Below are 25,290 nucleotides of genomic sequence, written 5' to 3'. Positions count from 1 at the left end.
GGATAAAGTCATAAGGAGACTGGGATGGAGGGTATCGTTAAATTAGCCAGCTGGGAAAAACATTTTACAGGTATATCTCACAATATGCACGTATTTTATATCCAAAATCTCCCCCCTCCCCCTAAAACAGTGAGGGGGTTTATTTCTCGAAAGGGAAACTCCAGATAGAGTAGCTTCGCTCCATAGGATAATTATGCAACGGCTTAAACTAAATATAACTAGAGTAGCTTCGCTCCGCAGTGACACTTTTTTATCCTTGGTCGTTGTATGTGGTTTTCTAGAAAGAATAGGGCTAAATTAGAACATGCTGTTTTTTTAGTAGCGAAGCTACTCTATAATAAAAGATGTCCATACGTCTTTCTATACGCCATTTACTCTGCTGTTGTTAAAGATAGATGTCTGAAATGTCATCAATATTCTAATCCTAAACTCACTTTGTCCGTTTGTCCGTACATCAATCGTTAAATTGCTTACCCTTTATTTTTCTCTATCATTTTCTTTTCCTCTATTTTTATCTCTTTCTCTCATCTTCCCTCTCTTTGTCTCTCTCTCTCTCTCTCTCTCTCTCTCTATCTCTCTCTCTATCTCTCTCTCTCTCTCCCTCTCTCTCTCTATCTCTCTCTCTCTCTCTCATTTTCTCTCTCTCTCTCTCTCTCTCTCTCTCTCTCTCTCTCTCTTTTCCTCTTACTCCTACTCTCTCTTTCTGTTTTTGATTAAAAATGCCTTTCTGTATTTCTATTTGTATATTTTTTTTGCTCTGTATCTATCTATCTATTTATTTACTTCTATCTATGTATCTATCTATATATCTATCTTTCTTTCTATCTATGTATTTGTCTGTCTATCTATCTATATATCTATCTATCTTTCTATCTATGTATCTGTCTATCTATCTATATCTCTGTCTGTATGTCCTGCTGTTTGACATATAGCAAGGGGTGATATCACGCCAGGGCTAATCTGCCTCCTATTATTTTCTTTCTATCTCTATCTTTCTGTCTATCTTCCTTTCTATCTATTTTCTATCTTTCTCTATACCTTACAAAACAATTAAGTATGTGTGTGTCTGTCTGTTAGTACCGAAGCATTTCGCTTTACAATATAGCTTATCATAGGTCTTGTGAAGGCTTATAGCTTTTTTTAGGGAGACTAACACCTACCTCGGAAGAGAAATCGCGCTTCCAAAAAAAAGTGTTTCTTTTTTTTTCGTTTAAAACTAATATTGAAAATGAGGGAGGGTGAATAACCCCCCACCCTTCCCTAATCTGGCATAGCCGCTGGTTTAATGTATTGTAGAAACATTCTAATTTAGCTTCTATTCTTTAACTATTTAAAACCCCAGGATCAAAAAAAATGTAGGGGGATAGGGGTAAGGGGGGTTAAGATGAGAGGAAGGGAGGAGACAATAGCCGCTAAATTAATCCACATCCATATCACCCCCCCCCCTCTAATATTTACTAGCTACTACAGACAGAATAATACACATGATTATTGGAAGGGGGGGGGGGGGGGGTATTTTCTCTTATTTCAGATTACATGATTCTGCTTCTATGTCAGGCCTTTGACAATGATATTAATTTCAGTAGGAATGCCTTGGCCGATAAAAAAATATACTATCTAACACAAGGAGGGAGGAGACATTGGACTTTAGATTATTCTGGCACCCAAAGTTTTATAAACACTTCTTCTCATTTGTTCACTTTAATCATTTTTCGATTGGTTGGGTCAAACTAGAAGTGTCCAAACTTATCAACCAATAAATTTATTCTACAGAAGGGATAACTTTGTTTGTCATATTGGGGATGTACATACATTTATCGTCCATTGTCTTATCCCTTAAGATCCCTTAATTCTCCTAGACAAAGGTCGTGCAACAAAAAAATAGGTTACTTAATTATATTTTTTTTACAGGTATGTTTAAATTATTCTTTCTAACTGCTGTTTTGTCAACCTCATGACTATGTATAATGGTAAAAAATGGTTCAGTTGTCCAAAGATTTATGGATGGCGTAATTCAAAAACTTTGAGGATATACATTGAAATTTTCAACCAAATACCTTGATCTACAGAAGGGACATTGTGGGTTCTCATTATTGTGATTGTATATAAATTTATCATCCATTGTCTTAGCCCCTAAGATCCCTGGTATCTGAAGATTTGGCGGAATCAAAATGAATCTGGAATGACAGCCTATAAAATCTGAATGCATAATTTTCAGGGAAATAAGGGATAAGACAATTGTTGATAAATAAATTCTTCTGGACCCCTCTCCCACTTTTTAGTGTTTAGACTTCAACTTTTAGATAACTATCGGCTACACCCCAAGCGGGCTATAGGGGCATTTGAGTGAAGGGAAGGGGGGGGGGATTCGACCCACAACTTTTAATTTAAGTTTAAAAAAGGAAAAAATATCTCTTGAGGGAGTGGTTGTACACTCCCACAAAATACTTTTTCTTGACTTATGAGAAGCTTTACTGTAAAGGATAACCATATCTGTTCAGTGGATAGTGAGATTATTTTGTATTCATGGGGAGGATTTTCCCCCCAAAAGGTTGTTAGCTTAAAATGTAAAATATTTAAAAAGTTGGATATGCCTCGATCCTTAAACAGGCGCCACACATGCAAAGTTAGGACTTAAAGATAAAGATTCTAAGCCAACGAATAATATTTTCAACATGCATTTGGAAGAATAAGAGAATAAACTCTATCTTCTATTGGTATATCCCTAAATTTTCATTCTTGCTATAACAAATTCCATGGTAAAATGCATAAAAAGATAGATAGATAGATAAGAAAGGTGCTAATTTAATCTATTTCAAAAGTGCAATGAAATTTGGCAAAATAGCGACCTTGATTAGAGGGGGGGGGGGGTTGAAAAAGAGAGTGAGAGTGAATGAGACAGAGAGGAACACAGGGAGATAGAGAGAGAAAGAGAGAATATGCAAAAGAGAAAAAGAAAAATGAGATGGATGGTTATTTAAGCTAAGCCAATTTCAAAGAGATCTTCAATAACCCATTAAGACAACATAATTTTATCCTTATCTAGCAGTGCAGCCAGCTGTTATACTAATAAGCTCCAAGCATCTAGGAGATCTGTATTTAAAGGAGTAAGGAAATTAATTAAATAGCCTAAAACCTAACTTAGATATAAAAATTAAATAACCTAAAACTATCCAGGAACCTATAAGAAGCTTCCATAAAACAGAGAACTCAATAGGTACAGTAGTTATTGAAATCTTAAGCTACAGACAAAAAAGCTTACTACTTTATATAATTTAATGACTATGTAATTACTCCTAATATGCAGGGTGGGAGGTGACTTTGGACAGTAAATTTCACTATTACCCAACGTTTTATAACCCCATTATCTTATTAATTTCCTAAAAAAAAACTTAATATAATTTCTTTGAATTTTAATTGTTTAGTTAAAAACTTTAAACTAATTAATTTGAATATACATTTAGTCATGGTTATCATGAAGTTGTTTATAAATTAATCTTTCATTGTTTTATCTCTTTAGATCCCTGACATTGAATGACATAACGAGTCAGAAATGCATCAAATCACAGGATCGGACAGAGATCTAAAGGGATAAGACAATGGCCGACAAATTGATGTACATCCCCAATTAGGATACATAAAATCACTCCTTCTGTAGATTATAATTAGTGGTTGAAATGTTTGGACACTCATCTTAATTAACCAACCAATCAAAATTTAATATATCCCCAAAGTTAATAAGCAAATGAATAAGAAAACGTTACTATAAAACTTTGGGGTAATAAACAGCCCAATGTCCCCTGCCACCCTGGAAATTGTCATCATTGGTTATTATTCCTATAAAACGATACTTATTTAGGGTAATTCTAAATAAACCCTCCCAAAATGTTCCAAGAATTATTTTTAAAAAGAAATGGGTTAGCCGTTTCTCTTAAAGTGCCTTTTCGAGCATATAACCTATTCCCCCCCCCAAAAAAAAAAAAAAAAAATATTCAGGTTAGGTGGGATGAGGTTAGGATTTCTCTCCACCATTAAGAAAATAAGGGACAGGTGTCCAGTGCTCGATAGGCACTTACGAGGGAAAGCACCGAAGAATCTATATCGCTATTTTGATACTTAAAATATCTTAAACGCCTGGTAATTTTAGGGTAGCTTTTCAAGTGATAGGCTAGAGAAACATTTATTTTATTCATTAGAAGGTTTTTGTTTGTCGTTTAGGATCTCGCTAACCACTGAATCGATTGAATAATTCTTATTTTAATAATGGGTCCTATGATGGTTTTATGCCATTTTTTGCTTCTATATTAATAATGAAAGTAAAAATATGAAATATTTATTTAAGCTACTAAATGATCGTTTTTTATATTACTACTTAAGTTTATTTGAAGTGTTTGTATTTGGTAATATATATACAGGAAGATAGAAAGATAGATAGTTATATGAGATGGATAGATAGCGTCATTTTCTAAAACACCACTTCTGTAGAGTGTTAAAAACTTTGAAAAATACTATCCTGAAACTAACCAATCAAATATTGATAAAAAGTACCCAAAAATTTCGGCTCAACGAATAAGATACAGTGGTCGTAAAACCTTGGGTACCAGTGAAATTAACTGTCCAATGTCTGCTCCCCACTTGCCAGCCAAATACAACATAGGATATAACAAGGATGACAACATCCATAAAAGCGAAGCTCTGAAACGATAGGGCACACGGACATTAACACTTGTATAGTGTCAGAACTGAATAATCAGAATATAAATGTATAAGAGTCGAAGCAAAATTGTAAGTAAATTTGTTGAAAAACTGCTTTATACAGGATAATGTTTATGGACATACTTACATATTTAGGACTTAATTATAGAGTTGCTTCGCATATAACATTATACTTTGTTGTCCCAGGAATCAATATTCCAAAAATCAGATCAATCGGATGATTAGATCACATAAAAATTTATTGTTAAAAAAAGTAAAAAAATCAACATGTTTCAAATGGACGTACGGAAATTTTGGTAATGATTATAGAGTTGCTACGCTTTCTAAATTGTACCTAACTACTAAAGGAATCACCATGCAAAATTTGAAATCGATAGGACAATTCTAACATGCCTAAATTAACGAAAAAAGCTATCCGTTACGGAGGACCGACCCTAATTATAGAAAAGCTTCGCTTTTAAAAAGAGCACCTTAGTGTTTATTTATTTTATAAAGTCCAAAATCAGTAAATTTGGCCTTGTTGGCCGTTTTCTTTTGAAAGCAAAGTTTTTCCTAATTTGAGTCGGTCTGTACGTAACGGTTAGCTCTTTTCGTGAATTTTAACAGGTTAGAATTGTCCTATCGATTTCAAACTGTGCATGATGATTCCTATAATAATATTAAGATAGGATTTAGGAAGTGTTCAGTTCAGTTCAGTCGCGTCTCTCTTTTGGACTGTGGAGTCCAGAGAATACGGCCACCCTGCTCCTCCATGAATTCCTTTTTTTGGCAAGTGCTTCAGCTTCTCCCCATGTTAATTTCAAATTAAAGAGGTCCTTTTCAGTGCTCCGCCTCCAGGTCATTTTTGGTTGTCCCCGTTTACGTTTACCAGTGGTGGGGTTCCATTTTAAGCACTTTTTTGGAAACCTATTTTGTTCCATTCTGAGCACATGTCCTAGCCATCTTAGTCTTTTAAGTAACTCTATAATCGTTACCAGAAAGTGCGTACGTCCTTTTAAAACATGCTGATTTTAAATTTTGATATTGTAATGAGATACAGAGAGGGAGGGGTCAATGGGCTGTTTATTATACTAGTACCCAAAGTTTAATAATTCGTTGGCTTCACAACTCTGGGTACTTTTATTGAATTTTGATGGTCGGTTTACTAGGTTGAGTGTCCAACCGTTTCAACCACTAATTGTAATATACTAAAGGGGTAATTTGTGAATCATCATTGGGGACGATTGGGGATTTATGGGCCAAGGTCTTATCCCTTTAGATCCCTCAGAATGAACACACTATGCCGTTTTTGGGTACTGCCCATAAAAACGCTAAAAATTCGTTGAAATTTTATTACCAGCGAAGCTGTGCTAAAAGTTTTTTTTTATTATAAAGGGATAATGCAATGGAAGATACATTGATATGCACCCCCTATAATGATAAACAAGAATACCCTTTTCTGTAGATTACAATTGTTGGTTGAAAAGTTAAGACACATCTAGTTTGAACCAACCAACCAAAGTCCAAAAGTTTTTGAGCAAACGAATGAGAAAACGTGATTTTAAAACTTTGGGTACTAGTATAATTTATAGTCCAATGTCCCCTCCCTCCTTGCCTTCCGGATAGTAACGCCTCTAAAATGGACAAACAATGCATAAAAAATATACGTGGATATTTTGAGAAAGAAAATTTGTAGTTAATTTAGCTTGCTAACATTGAATTAGTTTTTTGTTCATTCGGTTATCTAAAAGGAGGGTAGGTTGGATGGGTATTTTTGCCAGCTATGAGTTTCACTTTATCAGAATACATGAAAATATGGTGCAGCATCCAAGTAATAATATATCCATTGTAGTAACGCCTCTAAAATGGACACACACAAAAAAAAATCCATGATTCATTAGAGAATGGACTTTACATTGATATAAATCCCCAAAAATAATTATAAAAAATCCCCTTCTGTACAATAAAATTATTGGTTGAAAAGATTGGGCACTACAAGTTCGGACCCTACCAATCATTATTCAGTAGGAGTACCCACATTTTTTAATCTACTAATAAAAAAACGTGATAATAGAACTTTGAGTACTAATGTCATTAATTATCAAATGTCCTTAACAGTGCAGTGGTCCTTTTTGGGGTAGTAGCGACTTTAAAATGGACACACGTACAAAAAAATCTATGAATCATACCTCACCAGGAGAGGGATATAGTAACACAAGAAAAATATTAAACACTAAGTTAATTGTAACGGTACCCAAAGATTTTTAAACACACTATCCTATTTGTTGGCTTAAAAACTTTCATTAAATCCGGATTGGTTGATACAAACTCAAATCTTTAAAACCATATAGGGGTATATTTTGTTTACAATCATTGGTGATGTAAATCAATTTAGCGTCCATTGTCTTATCCCGTAAGATCTCTGAGATTTCTATTGTTTGATGATGATAAACAAAATTACCTCTTATTTAGATTAAAATTATTGGTTCAAAAGTTTGGAATCTTTTAGTTTGAAAAAATAATACCTATTCAAAATTGAATAGCAGAGCCCAATATTTTTGGCCAACTAATATGAAATAGTTGTTATAAAACTTTGGGTACCAGTATAATTTACAGACCTATATCTCCTTTTTTAGAATATTACTCCTTGCTCCAAATAATGACCCAAGCATAATTCCCCCCCTTTTCAATCATTTAAATCATGACCGACAGACAGACATGCACACACATAAACACACACATACACACACACACACACATACACACACACACACACACACACACACACATACACACACAAAAAAATGGGTAGAAGCCAAAAAACGCTAAGGCTCATAAAACTTGCGCTATTTCTCAAAAACTTTCAAAATCACAAAAAAATATATATTTTGATTTTAAAGGTAGCTTGTATATACGATAATTTAAAGCCTTTTCTTTGTATATAATTGCTTTAGGTTGTGCTTTAAGGCATTTTTAACTTAAAAGTGTTTATTTAAAATTACCATTTTTAAACCTCAGCGAAGAAAATCCTTCCTTTTCTTTTTATGGTGTGTAAAATAGACTAAAACCTTGCTAGGTCCAATTCAAAGATTGTAGACTATTTGGTCTTGTAGTTTTCGATATCTTAATTAACAATGACATATATTCAATTAAAGGAATGAAGTGGGGAGAGGGGGGTAGTCAACCCTCCATTTTACATTTTAGTTTTAAAAAGAAAAAAAATTGGGGAGGGGTATTTTATTTATCTTGGGAGGGTGAAGATACCCTCCCTAAAAATCGTTATAAGACTTCCATAGACCTATGAGAAGCTTAACTGTAAAGGAGGACCTTATCGGCCCAGCAGTTAGCAAGATCCTTGATTACAAACACACATACACACATCCTTTTACTTGCATAGGAAGTTCTTAATTTTTGCTGTTTAAGAAATTTTACATTATAAAAACACTTTATATACACACATACATAAATACATATGGGTTCTACCTCTGCCCGTAACCATTTCTAAAGATCTAATATTAATAGTAGTTTAACAGCTGGTTCATAACCTATTATAGGCCTTTTTTATAGTGTTATATTACGATTCGTAGCATATGATATAGAATGACTTACGCTAAGTGTGTGTGTGTGTGTGTGTGTGTGTGCGTGCTTAATCCAGGGATCGAGAGGGATAAGACAATGGCCGATTAATTAATGTACAACCCCAATGATTTAGCCATTCTGTAGATTACAAATAGTGGTTTAAACGTTTAGACACTCAATTTAATGAAAATTCAATAAAAGTTCATAAATTTGATGAGCTAATGAATAAGAAAACATAATTTTAAGACTTTGGGGACTAGTGTAATAAACAGCTCAATGTCCCCTTCCTCCCTGGCCTGTACGCGCGTTTGACTTAAGGCTATTCCCTAAGAACTATAATTTATGGAATCACATTATAACTTCTACCTTTTAGGAAGCATTAACCTTACTGTAATTTGATACTTTTTATATTTATAGAAATACAATTACATATACCTCTTTTGCTTTACGTTTAAGCTATCGCTAAGGCTAAGGCATTCATATTTATGCTTCTAAGTTAGGATATAAGTTAATTTATCAAAAAACCTTAAAATAAAGAGTTATTTTATACAATTGTGATTTAAAAAGTGATTTATAAGTGACTCTATATAATTTCAAGATACTTTTTAGTGAAAAAAGTAAGTAATTTTAAATAAAATATATTATTTTTATATTTTTAAAAGTTATTCATTCATAGGTAGTATTGTCATAGCGATTTTTTGCAATAAAAAAGCGTAGCAACACTATTTGTCTGTCTGTCTATCTGTCAATTTATAAATGTCTGTCTGTCTCTTTACATGTTTGTCTATCTTTATGTCAGTCTGTCTATATATTGGTCTATTGGTCTGTCTATCAATATGTCAAAAAGGCTATCTAATTGTCTGTTCTTCTATCTATATATCTGTCTGTTTGTTTGTCTATTAATATGTCAATAAGTCTATCTATCTAGCCTATTATCATATTTGTCTGTCTAAATATATATTTTTCATCTGTATGTATATTTGTCTATCCAACTGTGTCTGCCTGTCTGTATGTCTATCTGTATGTCTGTATGTCTGTCTGTCTATCTGTATGTCTACTACCTGTCCTTCCATCTGTCTATTTATCAATATGTTCGTCTGTCTTGTTTATCTATCCATCTCAGGGATAAGGGATAGGAAACCTGGCCATTAATTAGGTCCCGGCCTAGATTCTAAAGGGATATTGCAACTTTTACTAATTCCTATCAAACTGGCGGACGCTCCCAAGTAGCTATCGCTCTAAACCAATAAGAATCAGCCTGTTTTGTATCAACCAATCACCAATTGGCGGAAATTTTAGAAGCAGACAATTCTAGATAAAATAATGATTTGTCTGCTACTAAAAAATAAATATAAATGGTGTTAGATCACATTAGCTTAATTATTTAATCTGCTTAGAGTTAAACATTAAAAAAGGGCCATATAGAAAAAACAAAAATAACGGGATTATTTTTTGGAAAGAAGGTATCGATGAATTTTCATTTGGTAGATTATATATTAGATGTTGTATTTTGAATTTTAAAAATTTAATACGGAATTGATGCAACACCTTAACCCTAATATGTGTACAATACAACACAGTACAAATCTATCATTACATAATAGTATCCAAAGAACTTGATAGAATGTTACCCAAGTGCATATTAATTTATTTATTTTGAATTTTAATTAGCAATGAAATTTTCAAATAAAATTTTACTCATTAATAAAAAAGCAAATAATACAAACTAAAATCTGTCTGAGGGAAACCCAACGATAGCTTTCTGACAGTTCAAATTACCAACATAAAAGATAAAAAAATTTTGGGAGAGAAAAAACTTCATTTTAACAAAAGCCATTAATATATAGGTTTATAAAAAGTTAGGTTTTTTACTTTAAACTAGCTACCTGAATTTGATTCTATACTTTATCTACACACACACACACACAGCTTTTTCATTAGCATTTATAACGAACTACTGTGCCATCCCAAAACTGGTTTATTTGGCCTAGGCTTGAAATAGGCCTGAAATAATATTTTCCTACGTTTCCCATCCCTTATCCCTGATCCATCTGTGTTTCTAATTGGTTTTATAAATGATGTCTATCTGTCCATCTATCTGTCTATTTGACTATCTATTAGCTTATCAATGTGTCTGTCTGTTTGTCTGTCTATTGGTATTTTTATCATCTGCCCTTCTGTTTGTCTATCTATCTAACTGTCCTTTATTCTGTCCATCTATCTTTCTATCTATGTATACATATGTCTGTTTAGCTATCTATAGTATGTATTATTTATATCCTTAAAACTTTCTATTACTCTGTCTATTTATCTGACTATCTAATTATCTGTCTGACTTCTTTCTGAACTTCTGTTTGTCTCTCTCTGTCTTTGTCTGTCTATCTCTCTGTCTGTCTGCCTGTCTCTGTCTGTCTCTCTCTCTCTGTCTCTATCTCTCTGTATCTCTCTCTTTCTCTCTCTGTCTCTCTCTCTCTCTCTCTCTGTCTCTGTCTCTCTCTCTCTCTCTGTCTCTCTCTCTCTCTCTCTCTCTCTCTCTCTCTCTCTCTGTGTCTCTCTCTTTTCCTGTCTCTCTCATTCTCTCTCTCGATCCTCTCTTCTTCAAGCAACTATTTTTTTATTAATTTTTCAAACAATGAAATTAGATCAACATATAACTGTTTCATTTATTTAAGATTTCGCTTGTGGCTAAAACTTTTTAATTCAAAGATATTTAATTAACTCAGGGATCTAAAGGGATAAGACATTGGCGGATAAATTGATATGCAACCCCAATGATGATACATAAAATTCCCCTTCTGTTGATTACCATTAGTGGACACTCAACTTAGTGAACCAACTAATCAAAATTCAATGAAATCCCCAAAGGTGTTAAGCTGACGAATAAGAAAATATTATTTAAAAACTTTGGATCTTGTGTAATAAAATCCCTATGTCCAAGATGCTTTCTGATTTGAATTGTACTTAACTGCATGCAAATCTTAAATTGATTGGTCAATCTAACACGCTAAATTGACATCAAGAGCTATCCGTTACGTTCAGACGGCATATTTACTTATAGAATAGTTTTAAAATTTTGTAAATTCTGCATTTAGTCCCCGTCCATCCGTTCGTAACGGCTTTCATTATATTAGATTATTAGGCATGTTAGAATTGTCCTAAAGATTTCATACTATACTTGATAACTCCTGTAACAGGCTAGAAAGCACAGCAGTTCTATAAACATTACCAGAAAGTACATATGTCCATTTTAATGTATAAAGGAAACTATATTTTTATGTTTTAATCATCCTATTCAATTGATTTTTGAAAAAATAATGATTCCGTGGACCATGAGGTATAATTTTGTAAGCGAAACGTCTCTATGTAATTAGTCCATATTAAGCATCTTGTATTAAGTTATTTTAAGTTTTAGTTCAAACGTATAAATAACATTGAATTTTAAATGCGTTTTTAAAAAGAGTTTAAACCATTACCAAGGCTTAAATCTAACAATAGCCCAAAACCTTTCCGGGAACTACGCTAGAGATTCCTTATAAAGATAACTCAGTAGTTATTTATATCTTAAGCTTCAGAAAAAAAACCTTGCTACTCTATATAAAAGGATGCTAGTTAGATTATTTGCTACGCTACGCTTTTATGGATGTTATCATCCTTGTTCTTTCTTCTAAAAACAAAATAAAAAGTATGTTTAACCCCAATTCGAAATACGTGGTTTTGGACTAAAAACAAATTTATGTTTTTTTGGGGTCTTGGTTCTTTAAAGAAAAGAAAAATAAGAAAAACAAAACTATTATGATTTAAGATACTAGAGTTACTATAGACAGTTGACCGCGTTTATGTAAATAATTATATAAAAATAACAGGATCTGTGTCTGTTTGCGTGTGTGTGTACCGAAGGATCTAGCTAACCACTGAACTTATATGGTTCTCCTTTACAATGTAGCTTTTCATATAGGTCCTAGGAAGTTTTATAACTATTTTGGGAGGACACCAACACCCTGACTCATAATAGATCTACCTTTTACAACAATATATTTACTGTAATTATAAAACGCAAAGAAGTTTTAAATCGATAAGAATCGCACAAGCCATTTACAAGATTTTACTGCAAAACACACTACATGAGGGAAAATACATATATTATTTTCTAATTACTATATATCTATCTATTTTTTTTATTTATCTTAATGCTTATCTATCTATCTATCTATTAATAAGTACCTTTTATAAATATTCATGAACCTATTTGTATAACCAACCCACTAATATTCGATAAATTATTACTTGGATGTTGCACCAAATTTTAATGTACTCTTGATGCTCACAGCTGGCTAAAAAAACAATACCCCCATCCACACCCTTTTTAACCTCATCCCCTCCCATCCTACTGGATACTACAATAAAAGATGATAAATTCACTAAGTGAAAAAGTCTTTGATACTTCCCAGCTATTTATTGAAATATATTTCGGTGGACATTGCACTCTCATCAGTCTTGAGTTTAGTTGGATGTTAAAAGTAAACACAAGAGTTCCATATTAGCTGTCTAAATTAACGACAAATTTTCCCCTGTCAATATATCCATGTACATCTTAAATCCAACCCACTACTTATAGCTAAACTATTCATTTTTTCTCAATGGATAAACCTAAACTTAAACTTTAAAAAATAATCAATTTTTTTTGCAGTTTCCCTTTAATTCTCTAGTAAGGCACAACCGCCCCCCCTCCCCCCCATATTTGAAACAAGAAAGGAGGGTAGTTTTTTGTTTATTTGTTTATTACTTAAACTAAATAGGCAAGAAAAAACTAGACCCCTTATTTGCAATTTATTTTAAAAGGTAAGGATGGAGCGGTGGGTTTTTCAAGACTTTGACCCCCCCCTCCCCTCAAAAAAAAAAAAAAATTATACTACCCAAGGAAGATTTTTTGCAGATTATTTAGTTTAGGGAATAATAGATTTAAATGAAAACTATTATCTCAATCTTTTGAAACCAATTTGTATCAGCTGGATTAGAACCGGTTCTAAGCCATACTTAAAAAATCATGTATAGCATTATAGACAGTTTTTAAAGCCATTGCATTCAGCATCTTGGAGCTAACAAAACTGGGTTTAATCTGATAATTGTACATTTTTAAATCCGCGGAAAGCTGTTTATAATACGATGCGATAAATAACTATTCTGCCATCCTTTTAAAACATGCTCATTAGATTTGCTTGAATAATAGGCGGGCGAAAATAAATAGCGGTGTTACATCGTTTCCGCTGAAAGTACCCATTTTACTGGTACCTAAACATTTGTAAACAAGATATCTTATCTTGAAAACTTTGGGGACTTTAAATCTTTACATGCCTTCGGTTTCTATAGAAGAGGATATTTATCGTCCATTGTCTTATCCTTTAAGATGACTGCAAACCTTTAATAAACATTTTTTTGTGCGGGATTGATTAAATATAAAAAAATAACAAAGCATGCTCGCCTAAATTAACAAGGATAATAACGTATTATAGTAGCGAAGCTTTTTCTGTTTTTTTTTTTTATTGGTACGTACTTTCCCTATAAATGTCTATCGAGAATTGAACCCCCCTACCCTAGTTCTTTGTAATTAGTTGAAAATAAGAAAGTGTTGGGTTTTCCCCCCTATTTCCCCTTTCTGGGCTCCTACCACGATAACCTTTCCTAACCTAAACTAAAGTTTTATTTAAAACAAACACTATCATACCCCTTATTTTAAACTCAATTTTGTGGGGGATTTCAGCAAAAACAGACTAAAAAACGCAGTTAAAGAGCTATGTGACCTAATCAACTCAGATACAGACACCTTACGTTAAACACTGTTAGGGACGGACGTACATACTTACATATTCTTTTATAGAGTAGCTTCGTTACTTAAAAATACATAAACAAACATCTAATTATTCACGCATAGAAAAATTCAAAATAATTCTTATTTTTACATTTCGTTTCAAAATTGGTATTGAGATTTAAGTTTATTTTGCTTTCTATATATCTTAAAAATTTTGAGGTATAGGAAATATTTGTCAAACTATTATTTTTGTCTTTTTTTTAAGCAAAGTAATGTTGTTTTGAATTTTGCATGATGATTCCTAAAACAGTTAGGTATAATTTATGAAACGTAGCAACTCTATAATACCAACACATTTTGATTTTTAACTTTTTGACAACAGTTTTTACCATCCTAGTTATCTGATTTTTGAAATGATGATTTCTAAGATGATTAGTCAGTATGTTATAAGCGAAGTATTCAAGTAATTTTAAGATATATTTTTGTTTAGACTTCTATAAATACATATTTGAATATTAAATGAATTGTTACTCTAAATATGTTCGTTTATCTGTCTCATTTGTTGAGATTCGCTTTATGTATGTTGTCATCCTTGTTTTTTAAAGTTATCTCTCTTGGCACGCTAAAACACTCAAAAGAAGATAAAGTTTTTGGGCATTAAACATGCTTTTTAAGAAAAAGCCCAAACTTAGAATTCTATTTATTTACTATTTTTTTATATGTCTGTCCGTATGTCCGTCTGTCTGTCTTTCTTTCTGTCCGTCTGTCTGTCTGTCCATCTGTCTAACTGTCCGTTTGTCTCTCCGTTTGTATGTCTGTCTATCTCTCTGTCCAATCTGTCTGTCTGTCTGTCCGTAGGTATATCTATCTGTCCGTCTGCCTGTCCATCTATTTTGAATTACTCCTTTATAAATGTTGTCATCCTTGTTACATTATGTAAAGGATATATTATTACTTGGGTCTTACACCAGATTTTCATGTTCTCTAATAAAGTGAAAAACGCATGGGGCTAATATAACGATTGCTTTCCCTTCCCTCCTACTGGATGAAACAACTGACCAATTAACAAGTTCCATGTTAGCAAGTTAAATTGACGACAGTTTTCCCCTGTCTAAATATCCACGTATATTCTAAATCCATTGTTACATTACAATATAATATTTGTAAAATAATTCGTCTGTGTAATTTTTATCATGGAGGGAGGGGACATTGGACTAGAAATTATACATTTTTTGTTGACTTAAAAACATTTTATTAATCTTAATTTTTGTGTCTAAACTTATCCACCAATAATTATAATCAAAAAGGGGGTAATTTCACTAGTGGTGTACGTCAATTTATCGTCCATTGTCTTATCCCTTAAAAACCCTGCATAAATGTAATATATTTCGAATTAACCGTATCTCAATAAAGATAATAGGTTTTTCTACTATGATGTACGTTTTAGTATTCCCTTAATGCTAGTAGCGAAGCTATTCTGTAACACAGTTACGGTTATCTGTCCGTCCACATTTTACTTTCATGTAGTTGCCATGCTTCTTATCATTGATATAATTATCCTTGTTTTTTTACTTCATTTTGTTTCGCTATTTCGCTATCTCGTTATCTCTCTCTCTCTTTATCTATCTCTGTCTCTTTCTTTCTCTTTCCCCTTCTTTCTTTATCTATCTCTGTCTTTTTCTTTCCTTCTCAGCCTTGCTTTATATTACTTTCTTTTATAAATTTTTCACTTTTCTCTAACTATTTCTCTATTTTTAATTTCTCTCTTCATCTCTCTTTCTCTTTCTCAATTTCTCTCTCTCTTCTCTCTCTCTCTCTCTCTCTCTCTCTCTATTTCAATTTCTATCCCTCTATTTCTCTTTCTTTCTCCCTCTCTCTCTCCGGTTCTGTCTTTCTTTATTTTACTTTTTTATCCCTTTTTCCCTTTTCTCTCACTATCATCTCTATATTTTAATCTCTCTCTCTCTCTCCCCCTTTCTATCTCTCTATTTCTCTTTCCTCCTCCCTCTCTCTCTCCCCTTCTGTCTCTTTCTCCCTCTCTCTCTATCTTTTTATACTTTTCTTATCACAAAGCTCACCGGACTATGACGAAGCTTGACATGCAAGTGTCATGAAAGTGCTAAACCTTGCAGGGAGGGAGGGGACATTGGGGACTATAAATTACACTGGTACCCAAAGTTTTATTACCACGTTTTCGAATTTTAATTGGTTGGTTCCTAACTATGACGTGTCCAAAATTTTCCAACAATGATTGTATAAGATCATTGGGGATGTACAGCAATTTGTCGTCCATTGTCTTATCCCTTAAGATCCCTGGTAATACAACCAAAGATTAACCTGCACTATAGGAGATAGATATCCAGTATTCCAAAAATGTACTCAAGTTTTAAAAGTACTAAAACCACTAAAGTACTATAACCACTAAAATGCTGCTTCTAAAATTTTAATCAACATTATTAAGTTTTTTACTTTAAGGTAACCTGGCGAATGTGCCACTAGCATCAATTGGCTTTATATTCAGAAGGGTAGTAAAGGGCAGAAAATAGTCTAAAACCATCCTATACAAAGCTTCCTTATAAGTTCAGTAGTTGTGAAATCACAAGCTAAAATACAAAAAAAAACTCTACTACTTTATATAATAGGGCTAGCGGCTACACCTCTAGAAGTTTAGGAGAGGGAAAAGTCGACCCACATCGGTGCAGCGGTTTGCGAGATCCTTCGCAACAGACAACTGCTTTATATAATAGGATGAATAACTTATGTTTAATTTTGTCTTTATAACTTACTTTGTCCGTCTGTCTGTTTGGCTATGATTGTTGAGGGTATGTTCTATATCTGCGCTTCGCTATATAAATATGTTGTCATCCTTGATTATAAAAAGATTCGGTCTAATAATTTTTTGCAATATTTAGACGCGCAGTAATAATATTCAAAATTTTAACACCTAACTATTAAATGTTTAGCTTTCCTAAAACTTTGTCTGTCTTTTTTTTAGTTCATTTTACTTTTTGCTGTACTGAATTATAGCATTCAAAAGGGATAATCATTTTTTATATAAATCACTCTCTCTCTCTGTCTCTCTCTCTGTCTCTCTCTCTCGCTCTCGCTCTCTCTCTCTCTCTCTCTCTCGCTCTCTCTCTCTCTCTCTCTCTCTCTCTCTCTCTCTCTCTCTCTCTCTCTCTCTAACTCTACCTAAGATCTAATCATACTATGATTTGCCTATTAAAATCAAGCTTAATAAATCAGAATATAACCTTTAAAATCAAGTATCTTTCTATCTATCTTTATATCTATCTATCTATATGCTTTTCTATAAAACTCAGTGATAAGACAATGGATGAAAAATTGATGCACACCACTCGATTATGATAAACAAAATTGGACCTTTTGTTTATCAATTATATTGATGGAAATGCTTTGATATTGCTAGATTTAACGATTGAAAGAACGTGTTGTGAAAAAACTTTGGGGACACCTATAATTTACAATTCAACCTATCCTTTCTGTCTATTTATTTAAATATTCAATCTTACACTCTATCAGCTCCCAGAGAGAGAGGCGATTACACTAGTCCCCAAAGTTTTATAAAAGCGTTTTCTCATTTGTTGGGGACTTCAGAGAGTTCTGATTAAGTTGAGTGTCCAAATGTTCCAACTATCAATTGTAATCTACAGAATGGGTAATTTTATGTATCATCATTGGGGATGTACATCAATTTATCGGCCATTGTCTTATCCCTGTAGATCCCTGATCAGCTCCTCCATCTATTAGATCTATCATAAATCTAGCCTTTAATATTACTAAAGACAATTTAATGATATAGTCAACGAGATCAGGGATCTTAAGGGATAAGACAATGATAAATTAATGTACATACCCAATGATGAAACACAAAATTACCCTTTCTGTAGATTACAATCAGTGGTTGAAACGTCTGGACACTCAACTTTCTGAACCAGCTATATCAAACTGCTACAAAAGGCTAAATTTCACACATTACAATTATTTCAAAGATTTTTTTTTACCTATTGCCCTTTCCCTAAGCAAATGGTGAATTTAAAACAAGGATTTAAAAAGTCCCTAGTTTAAAAATAACAGTTAGGTATCATACAGTCCTTTCTATCTATCAATTTATCGATCTATCTATTTATCTATTTATCTATCTATCTATCCATCTATCCATCTATCCATCTATCCATCTATCTATCTATGTCTGTCTGTCTATTATTAAATATCAATCTGTTTATTATTGATGGATTAGCTGATAACTAAACTGATCTTTAAACTTTGAAAAGCCAAGCTTTAAAACTTATTTTTTACTTATTATATTTCAATAAGTAAAAATTAACAAGGACAGTTATGTGCATAAATAGCATTATAAGCATTGTCAGTTAATCACCGAATATGACTTTCCATTTAAATAAGTAGTTTTTGAATACTAATAAAAAAATACATGGTGGACCTAGGGAGTGAGGGAACAATGAGCTGATTATTAAACTAGTCCCCAAAGTTTTATAATACCGTTTTCTTATTGGTTGTTGCTTTACAACTTTAGAAACTTTATTGAATTTCAATCGGTTGGTTTTTGGTTGAGTTTTCAGACGTTTTAACCACTAATCGAAACCTTCACCATTAGGGATGTACATCCATTTATCGGCGATTGTCTTATCCCTGTATATGCCTGTAATGGACCACCAAGGACGTACAGACAGACATATGGACGTACAGGCATTCCCTATTTATAGTGCAGCTTCGCTTTAAAAAAAATTAAATTATATTTTTTTAAAATATTAATAAACATTGACTACTTGGTTCAAGCTCTTATTGTCCAAACTTTTCAACCAATAGGTTCTATCTACAGAAAAGGTTACTTTGTAAATCATCATAAGGTATGTATATCAATTTATCATCCATTGTCTTATCCCTTAAGATCCCTGATACGCAGATAAAAAGATAAATTGCTCGAATCTGCAAACAGACATAAATTTAAATTCAAACTTTTTGTTAAAAATCTTATGATTTATTGCTGACACGATTTATATAGATAAACACAACCAGGGATCTCAGGGGACAAGACAATGGATGTTAAATTGATAAATCACGTTACAAAAATATATCATGTTACATTATTATATGGACTAGCGGCTATGCCCCTAGAGGCCTCTAGTTGCACTTTAAATGTGTTTTTTTATATATTTCAAATATATCTGTGTTGCGTTGACGTTTATGTTGCGTTGAACTCTCTTTGTAAAAATGATTTCTCTTGGGAGGGTGATTGTACCCTTCCCCAAAATAGTTATAAACCTTCCCGGGATGAGAAGCTACCCTGTTAAGGAGAACCCGATCGGTTCAGCGGTTAGCAAGATCCTTCGGCACAGACAAACAGACAGACAAACATTCAGACAAACAAACATCCTGTTACTTTATTATAAGGATTATATTAAGTATACAGTTTTTTCACCCCCACCCGCATTCCCAAATTTTTTTTTAGATTAAATGCATCTAGAGGACTCTAGGGGCGTAGCCGCTAGTAAAAATATAAATCACCAAATCAATGCCTAAAAAGAATGAAAGAAACAAAACGGAAATCGTTATTTTAACGGATATTGAAGATACGGTATTGAGTAGTAATTTAAAACTAGTTATAATTTAATCAATATTTAGTTCTTTTGAAACAAGGATAACAACATCCATAAAAGCGAAGCAATGAAAATGTAGGAAAAACGGACATCAACACTTGTATAGTGTCAGAACTGAATAATCAGAATATAAAAGTAAAGATTCGAAGCAAATTGTAGGTAAATTTGTTGAAAAACTGCTTGATACAGGATAATGTTTCTGGACATACTTACATTTTTAGGACTTGATTATAGAGTTGCTTTGCTTATAACATTATACTTTGTTGTCCCAGGAATCAACATATCAAAAATCAGATCAATCGGATGATTAGATCACATAAAAATGTATTGTTAAAAAAGTAAAAAAATCAATATGTTTGAAATGGACGTTCTTGTAATGATTATAAAGTTGCTACGCTTTTTACATCGTACATAACTACTAAAGGAATCACTATGCAAAGTTTGAAATCGATAGGACAATTCTAACATGCCTAAATTAACGAAAAAGCTAACCGTGTGTGACGGACGTACGGACCGACCCCTAATTATAGAAAAGCTTTTGTTTGATTTTGTATCTTTATGGGAGAATTTAAGGGAGAAGACACTATTCTGGAAGGTGTGTCGGGGTGTGATTCACTTGATTGGTTGGTTTCATCCAGTAATTTCAAAAGATTTCTTCTAATAATTATAATCTACAGAAGGGAAATTTTATTTATCATTATTAATTAATCATTCATTGTCTTATCCCTATAGATCCCTGCTGGCAAATCAAAGAAAAAGTCTGCATAACAAAATAATTTCCATAATTAACTGTCTTGATTAAAGACTAGTTCCATAGTTACTGTGCCACAGTAGTGTCACAGTAAATTATCAGGCTTGCTTTACAAATATTCTATTGTCATACTATGTTACTTAAAATCTCAAGAAATGACATTTGACTGTGACAAATTGTATAAAAATTAAGTTTCATGAAAAGTTAAGAAAAAAAGACAGATTTTTGGGAGAGTTGACAAGAATGTTTAAATGAAACAGCAGCGAAGAGAAAAAGGGGGATTTTCTAATCGCTGAACCGATATGGTTCTCCATAGATCCTGAGAGAAAGTTAGAAAGAAAGAGGGAAAGATTTTATCAACTTCCCAAAAACTTTACGTTTAAGCCACAGTAAGCAATACAGAAAGATAGACAGACAGACAGACAGATAAAACAGACAGACAGATAAAACAGACAAACAAACAGATAGACAGACAAACATACAATCATCTTCATTTATAGAGTAGCTTCACATCCAACCAAAAAAAGGAGTGGAGTCGAAAAATAACAAAATTTAAATTAAAAAAGACTTTTTCAGTAAAATAATAATAAATTCATATAGATGTAGATGCTTGTGTAGCTTATTCTGCAAAATGACTTAGCAAAATACATATATTCTAGGGTATCTACATTCAAGAGGTAAATCAGAATGATAGCCTAAAACCATCTTAGGAGTACTGTGTAGCTTTCCTTCAAATGAGAATTGAATCGGTTCAGTGGTTATCAAAATTTTAACGGATAAATAAAAATAAATCCTTATATAAAAGTAAAAGGATGACTATCTGTCTGTCTGTACCGAAGTATCTCTTTAACCACTGAACAAATATGTTACTCCTTTATAATGTAGCTTATCCTAGGTCCTGAAAAGTTAATAACTAATTTGGGTAAGGGTACCACACCCCTCACAAGAGATATCAGGGAAAGATTAATTTCTAATCCAGTGTCCTCCCCCTACATCCCTAATAAGGCAGTTAATATTTAAATGAGAATTATTTTTGTTATTCAAAAAGAAATTTTGTCAACATCCCATTTTTTTGCTACTAGTGGACCGTCCATACCCCTCGTTTATATCACAAAGTATCTGCCTTTTCCGAGATCCTATACTTCAAACAAAATCAAAATTACGTACAAACCTTAATAATAGAAAAGCTTTACAGTCTAAAGGACAGACAGACAAACAGACGGACACTAAGGCGTATAAAGTAGCTTCGCTTCTAAAAACGTAAAAATATGTACAGATAAATTCTAAAAATGCGATGCCCGCAGGGAGGGAAGGGACATTGAATTGTAAATTACACTGGTATCCAAAGTGTTATATTCTAGTTATCTCATTCGTTGGCTAAAAAACTTTAGTAGTACCTCCACATATTCAACCTTAAATGAAATTCTACATAAGGGATAATCTTGTTTATTAACATTAGGGATGTGTATCATTTTATTGTCCATTGTCTTATCTTATCCCTTAAGTACCCTGGTTACCACCCGTTAAAATCATCTGTACGTCACTAATCTGCTTGGACAGCCGAATTTTTGGTGCGGCTGCTTTTTTAAAAAGTAGCACGGCTACTTTAGAATTGGGGTTAGTTTGTAACTTTGTCTTTCCTAGCAGACTGACAGATGCGTAACATAAATTCAAATAGCATTTTCATTAATCTATGGAGCTTTTTTAAACGAATGATGGAACATGGGTACCATTTTTCTTTAAGAACAGGGAGGACGGAGACATAGGACTGCAAATAATACTTGTACCCAAAGTTTTATAACCCATTTATCTTATTCGTTAGCTCAAAATCTCTGGGTACTTTTATTAAATTTTAATTTATTAGTCCCAAAAGAGTCCAAACTTTTCAACCAATAATTTTAATCTACAGTGGAGTATATCAATTTATTGTCCACTGTCTTATCCCTGGAAAAAAATAATCAAAAAGGACTTGTCCGAAAAAAATTGTACAATCTAATAAAGGGTAAAACTAATATTTTTTTTATTTCAGACGAGACCTAGAGGCTGTTTGTAAGGAGTTAGACTTGGGATTTACAGCTGACTCAGTTATACCCAATAATCATAGGTAATCATCTTATTATTTATCTACCTATACAGTTATATCTATCTATCTATCTATATGCTTGTAAGGAGTTAGACTTGGGATTTATAGCTGACTCAGTTATACCCAATAATCATAGGTAATCATCTTATTATTTATCTACCTATACAGTTATATCTATCTATCTATCTATATGCTTGTAAGGAGTTAGACTTGGGATTTATAGCTGACTCAGTTATACCCAATAATCATAGGTAATCATCTTATATATCTAACTATTTATACAGTCATATCTATCTATATATCCATCCATTTATCCATCCATCCATCCATCTATCTATCCATCCATCCATCCATCCATATATCAATCCTTCCATCCATCCATCCAACTGTCCATTTATCTATCTATCTATCTATTTATTTATCTATCTATCTATCCATCCTTCTGTCTATCTATCTAATTATCTATCCAACTATAGACAATATATCTATATATCTATCCAACTATCTATCTATCTATCTATCCAACTATCTCTCTATCTATCTATCCTATCCATCTATCTATCTATCTGTCCAACCATCTATTTATCTTATCTATCTATTCCAGGGGACGTGTATCCTTCCTTCAGTTTCAGAACTATTTCTCCAAGATTCCAGATTCAATTCTTTTCAATGAAACATCTACCTATGAAAGTCTGAGCCGAAAAGGTAACATGATTTTTTATCCAGTATGGCAATCTGCCTGTCTGTCAATCTGTCTATCTATCTCTCTTCTATTTTTCCAAGATTCCAGATTCAATTATGTTTAATGAAACGTCTACTTATGAAGTAATAAATTTATTTTTCATTTAAATTTCCGTTGGATGAGAACCGGTAGTAAGCTAATATTTTATTAGGGGAGGAAGGAAAAAATCAGATTGTAAGTTACGATTGTACTCAAACTTTTATAACCACGTAATATTGTTCGCTGGTTTTAAAACTTTTGGTACTTAGAATTTGTTTAGTGGCTCAACTTTTCAATCAATAATTTTGATTTACAGAATGTAATTTATATCAATTTATCGTCCATTGTCTTATCCCTTAAGATCCCTGTACTATGTGTAGACCATTATTAAAGGATAAAAATTCCATCTATTGTGAATTTAGTTCTTATTTTCTTCAATACAAAAATAGGGTAGACATAGTTATTCAGTTATTTAAATCGAAATAAAATTACTTGGATTTTGCACAAGATTTTCATATATTCCATTAAAGTTATATTCCCAGCATAAACCAATCCCCTCCCCTTTTATTGGATGAACGAACTGACTAAAAAAGGAGGTCCATATTAGCAACCTAAATTTTCTTTTGTTAATAAATCCACTAATTATTCCAATAATGTTAAACAAAATGACCCCTTTTGTAGAATACAAATATTAGTTAAAATTTTTTTAATGCCTCTAGTACCCAAGTTGTTAAAACAACTTTAAATGAGAAATCATTTTAATGAAACTTTGGGTACCAGTATGATTTACAATCTGTTATCATTCCCTCCCTTTATGGTATAAAGTTCAATTTCATGATTAGATTTCTTTTTTGAATATTTATTCGCATCTCTGGTAAGATGATGTCGCAAAAAAAATTTGACAAAAATTTACCAGGACATGTCAAAAAGAATTTGTATTGATAACAGGGAAGGAGGGGACATTGGGCTGTTTATTTAACTAGTCCTCAAAGTATCATACTCACGTCTTCTTATTCGTTGGCTAAATTTTTATTCCTTAAGTTGAGTGTCCAAACGTTCAACCAGTAATTGTAATGTAAAGTTTCTGTTGGTTATTTGTTCGCATAAATTTCTTATAGAAAAAGTTTTTAAAAAGCGAAGCTTTAAGCAACCGTACTTTTTAAAACTCAGTCTACTGAGTGTCTGTTTTTTTAACAATATTGGAGCAAATGGACGTACGACGTACAGACATACCCCTTAATATAGAGTAGCTGCGCTACTTAAATAATTTGCAGGAGTGGTTTTGATTAATAGCTGTGCGAACACCAGTCAGGGATCTTAAGGGATAAGACAATGGACGATAAATTGATATACATACATCCCCCATGATGATGCAAAAAATTACCCCTTTTGTTGATCAAGATTAGGGATCTGAAGGGATAAGACAATGAACGATAAATATATTCACATCCTCTATGATGATAAACAAAATGATTACCCATTCTTTAAATCAAAAGTAGGGATCTTAAGTGATAAGACAATGGACGATAAATTGATTAACATCCCCTATGATGATGCACAAAATTACCCCTTTTGCCGATCAACAATTAATGGTAGAAAAGTATGGATCCACTCAATCAAATTTAATAAAAGTACCCAAAGTTTGTTATTGATTTTTTCTCCATTTCTCTATCCCTTAACTTTATGCCCAACCCCTATTTCTATTTTGATTCTCATCATTCATTAAAATCATCACAAAAAAACTATCAATTTATCTACCTATCTATCTATTTATCTATTTAACTGTTTTATAATGATCAATAATGGACAGTAATAGTTTGATTTTATAGTTATCTATCTATATGTCTGTCTGTCTGTCTGTCTATCCATCTATCTACCTATCTATCTATCAATCTAATATTCATTGAAAATCCTCACTAAAAAACTGTTTTTTTAATGATCAATAAAGGGCAGTAATAGTTTGATTTTAGAGTTATCTATCTATCTGTCTATCTACCTATCTATCTATTTATCTAT

The 25,290-nt window shown here is 32.6% G+C and overlaps 1 protein-coding gene across 1 annotated transcript in view; it reads left to right on the top strand.

The window, feature by feature from the left end:
- Positions 1-25,290, top strand: part of LOC145329226 (uncharacterized) — a 145,076-nt gene that overhangs the window by 45,860 nt on the left and 73,926 nt on the right. Inside the window, exons 2-3 of the mRNA XM_080173273.1 lie at positions 22,500-22,574; positions 23,158-23,258. Coding sequence (XP_080029399.1) covers positions 22,500-22,574; positions 23,158-23,258 — 176 coding nt within the window. The remainder of the gene's footprint in view (positions 1-22,499; positions 22,575-23,157; positions 23,259-25,290) is intronic.

This window comes from Acartia tonsa, chromosome 10, assembly GCF_053477335.1.
Source record: "Acartia tonsa isolate MP-2025a chromosome 10, ASM5347733v1, whole genome shotgun sequence".
Taxonomy (NCBI): Eukaryota; Metazoa; Arthropoda; class Copepoda; order Calanoida; family Acartiidae; genus Acartia; species Acartia tonsa.
The sequence above is the reverse complement of the archived record's forward strand: the minus strand, read 5'-3'. Positions and strand labels throughout refer to the sequence as shown.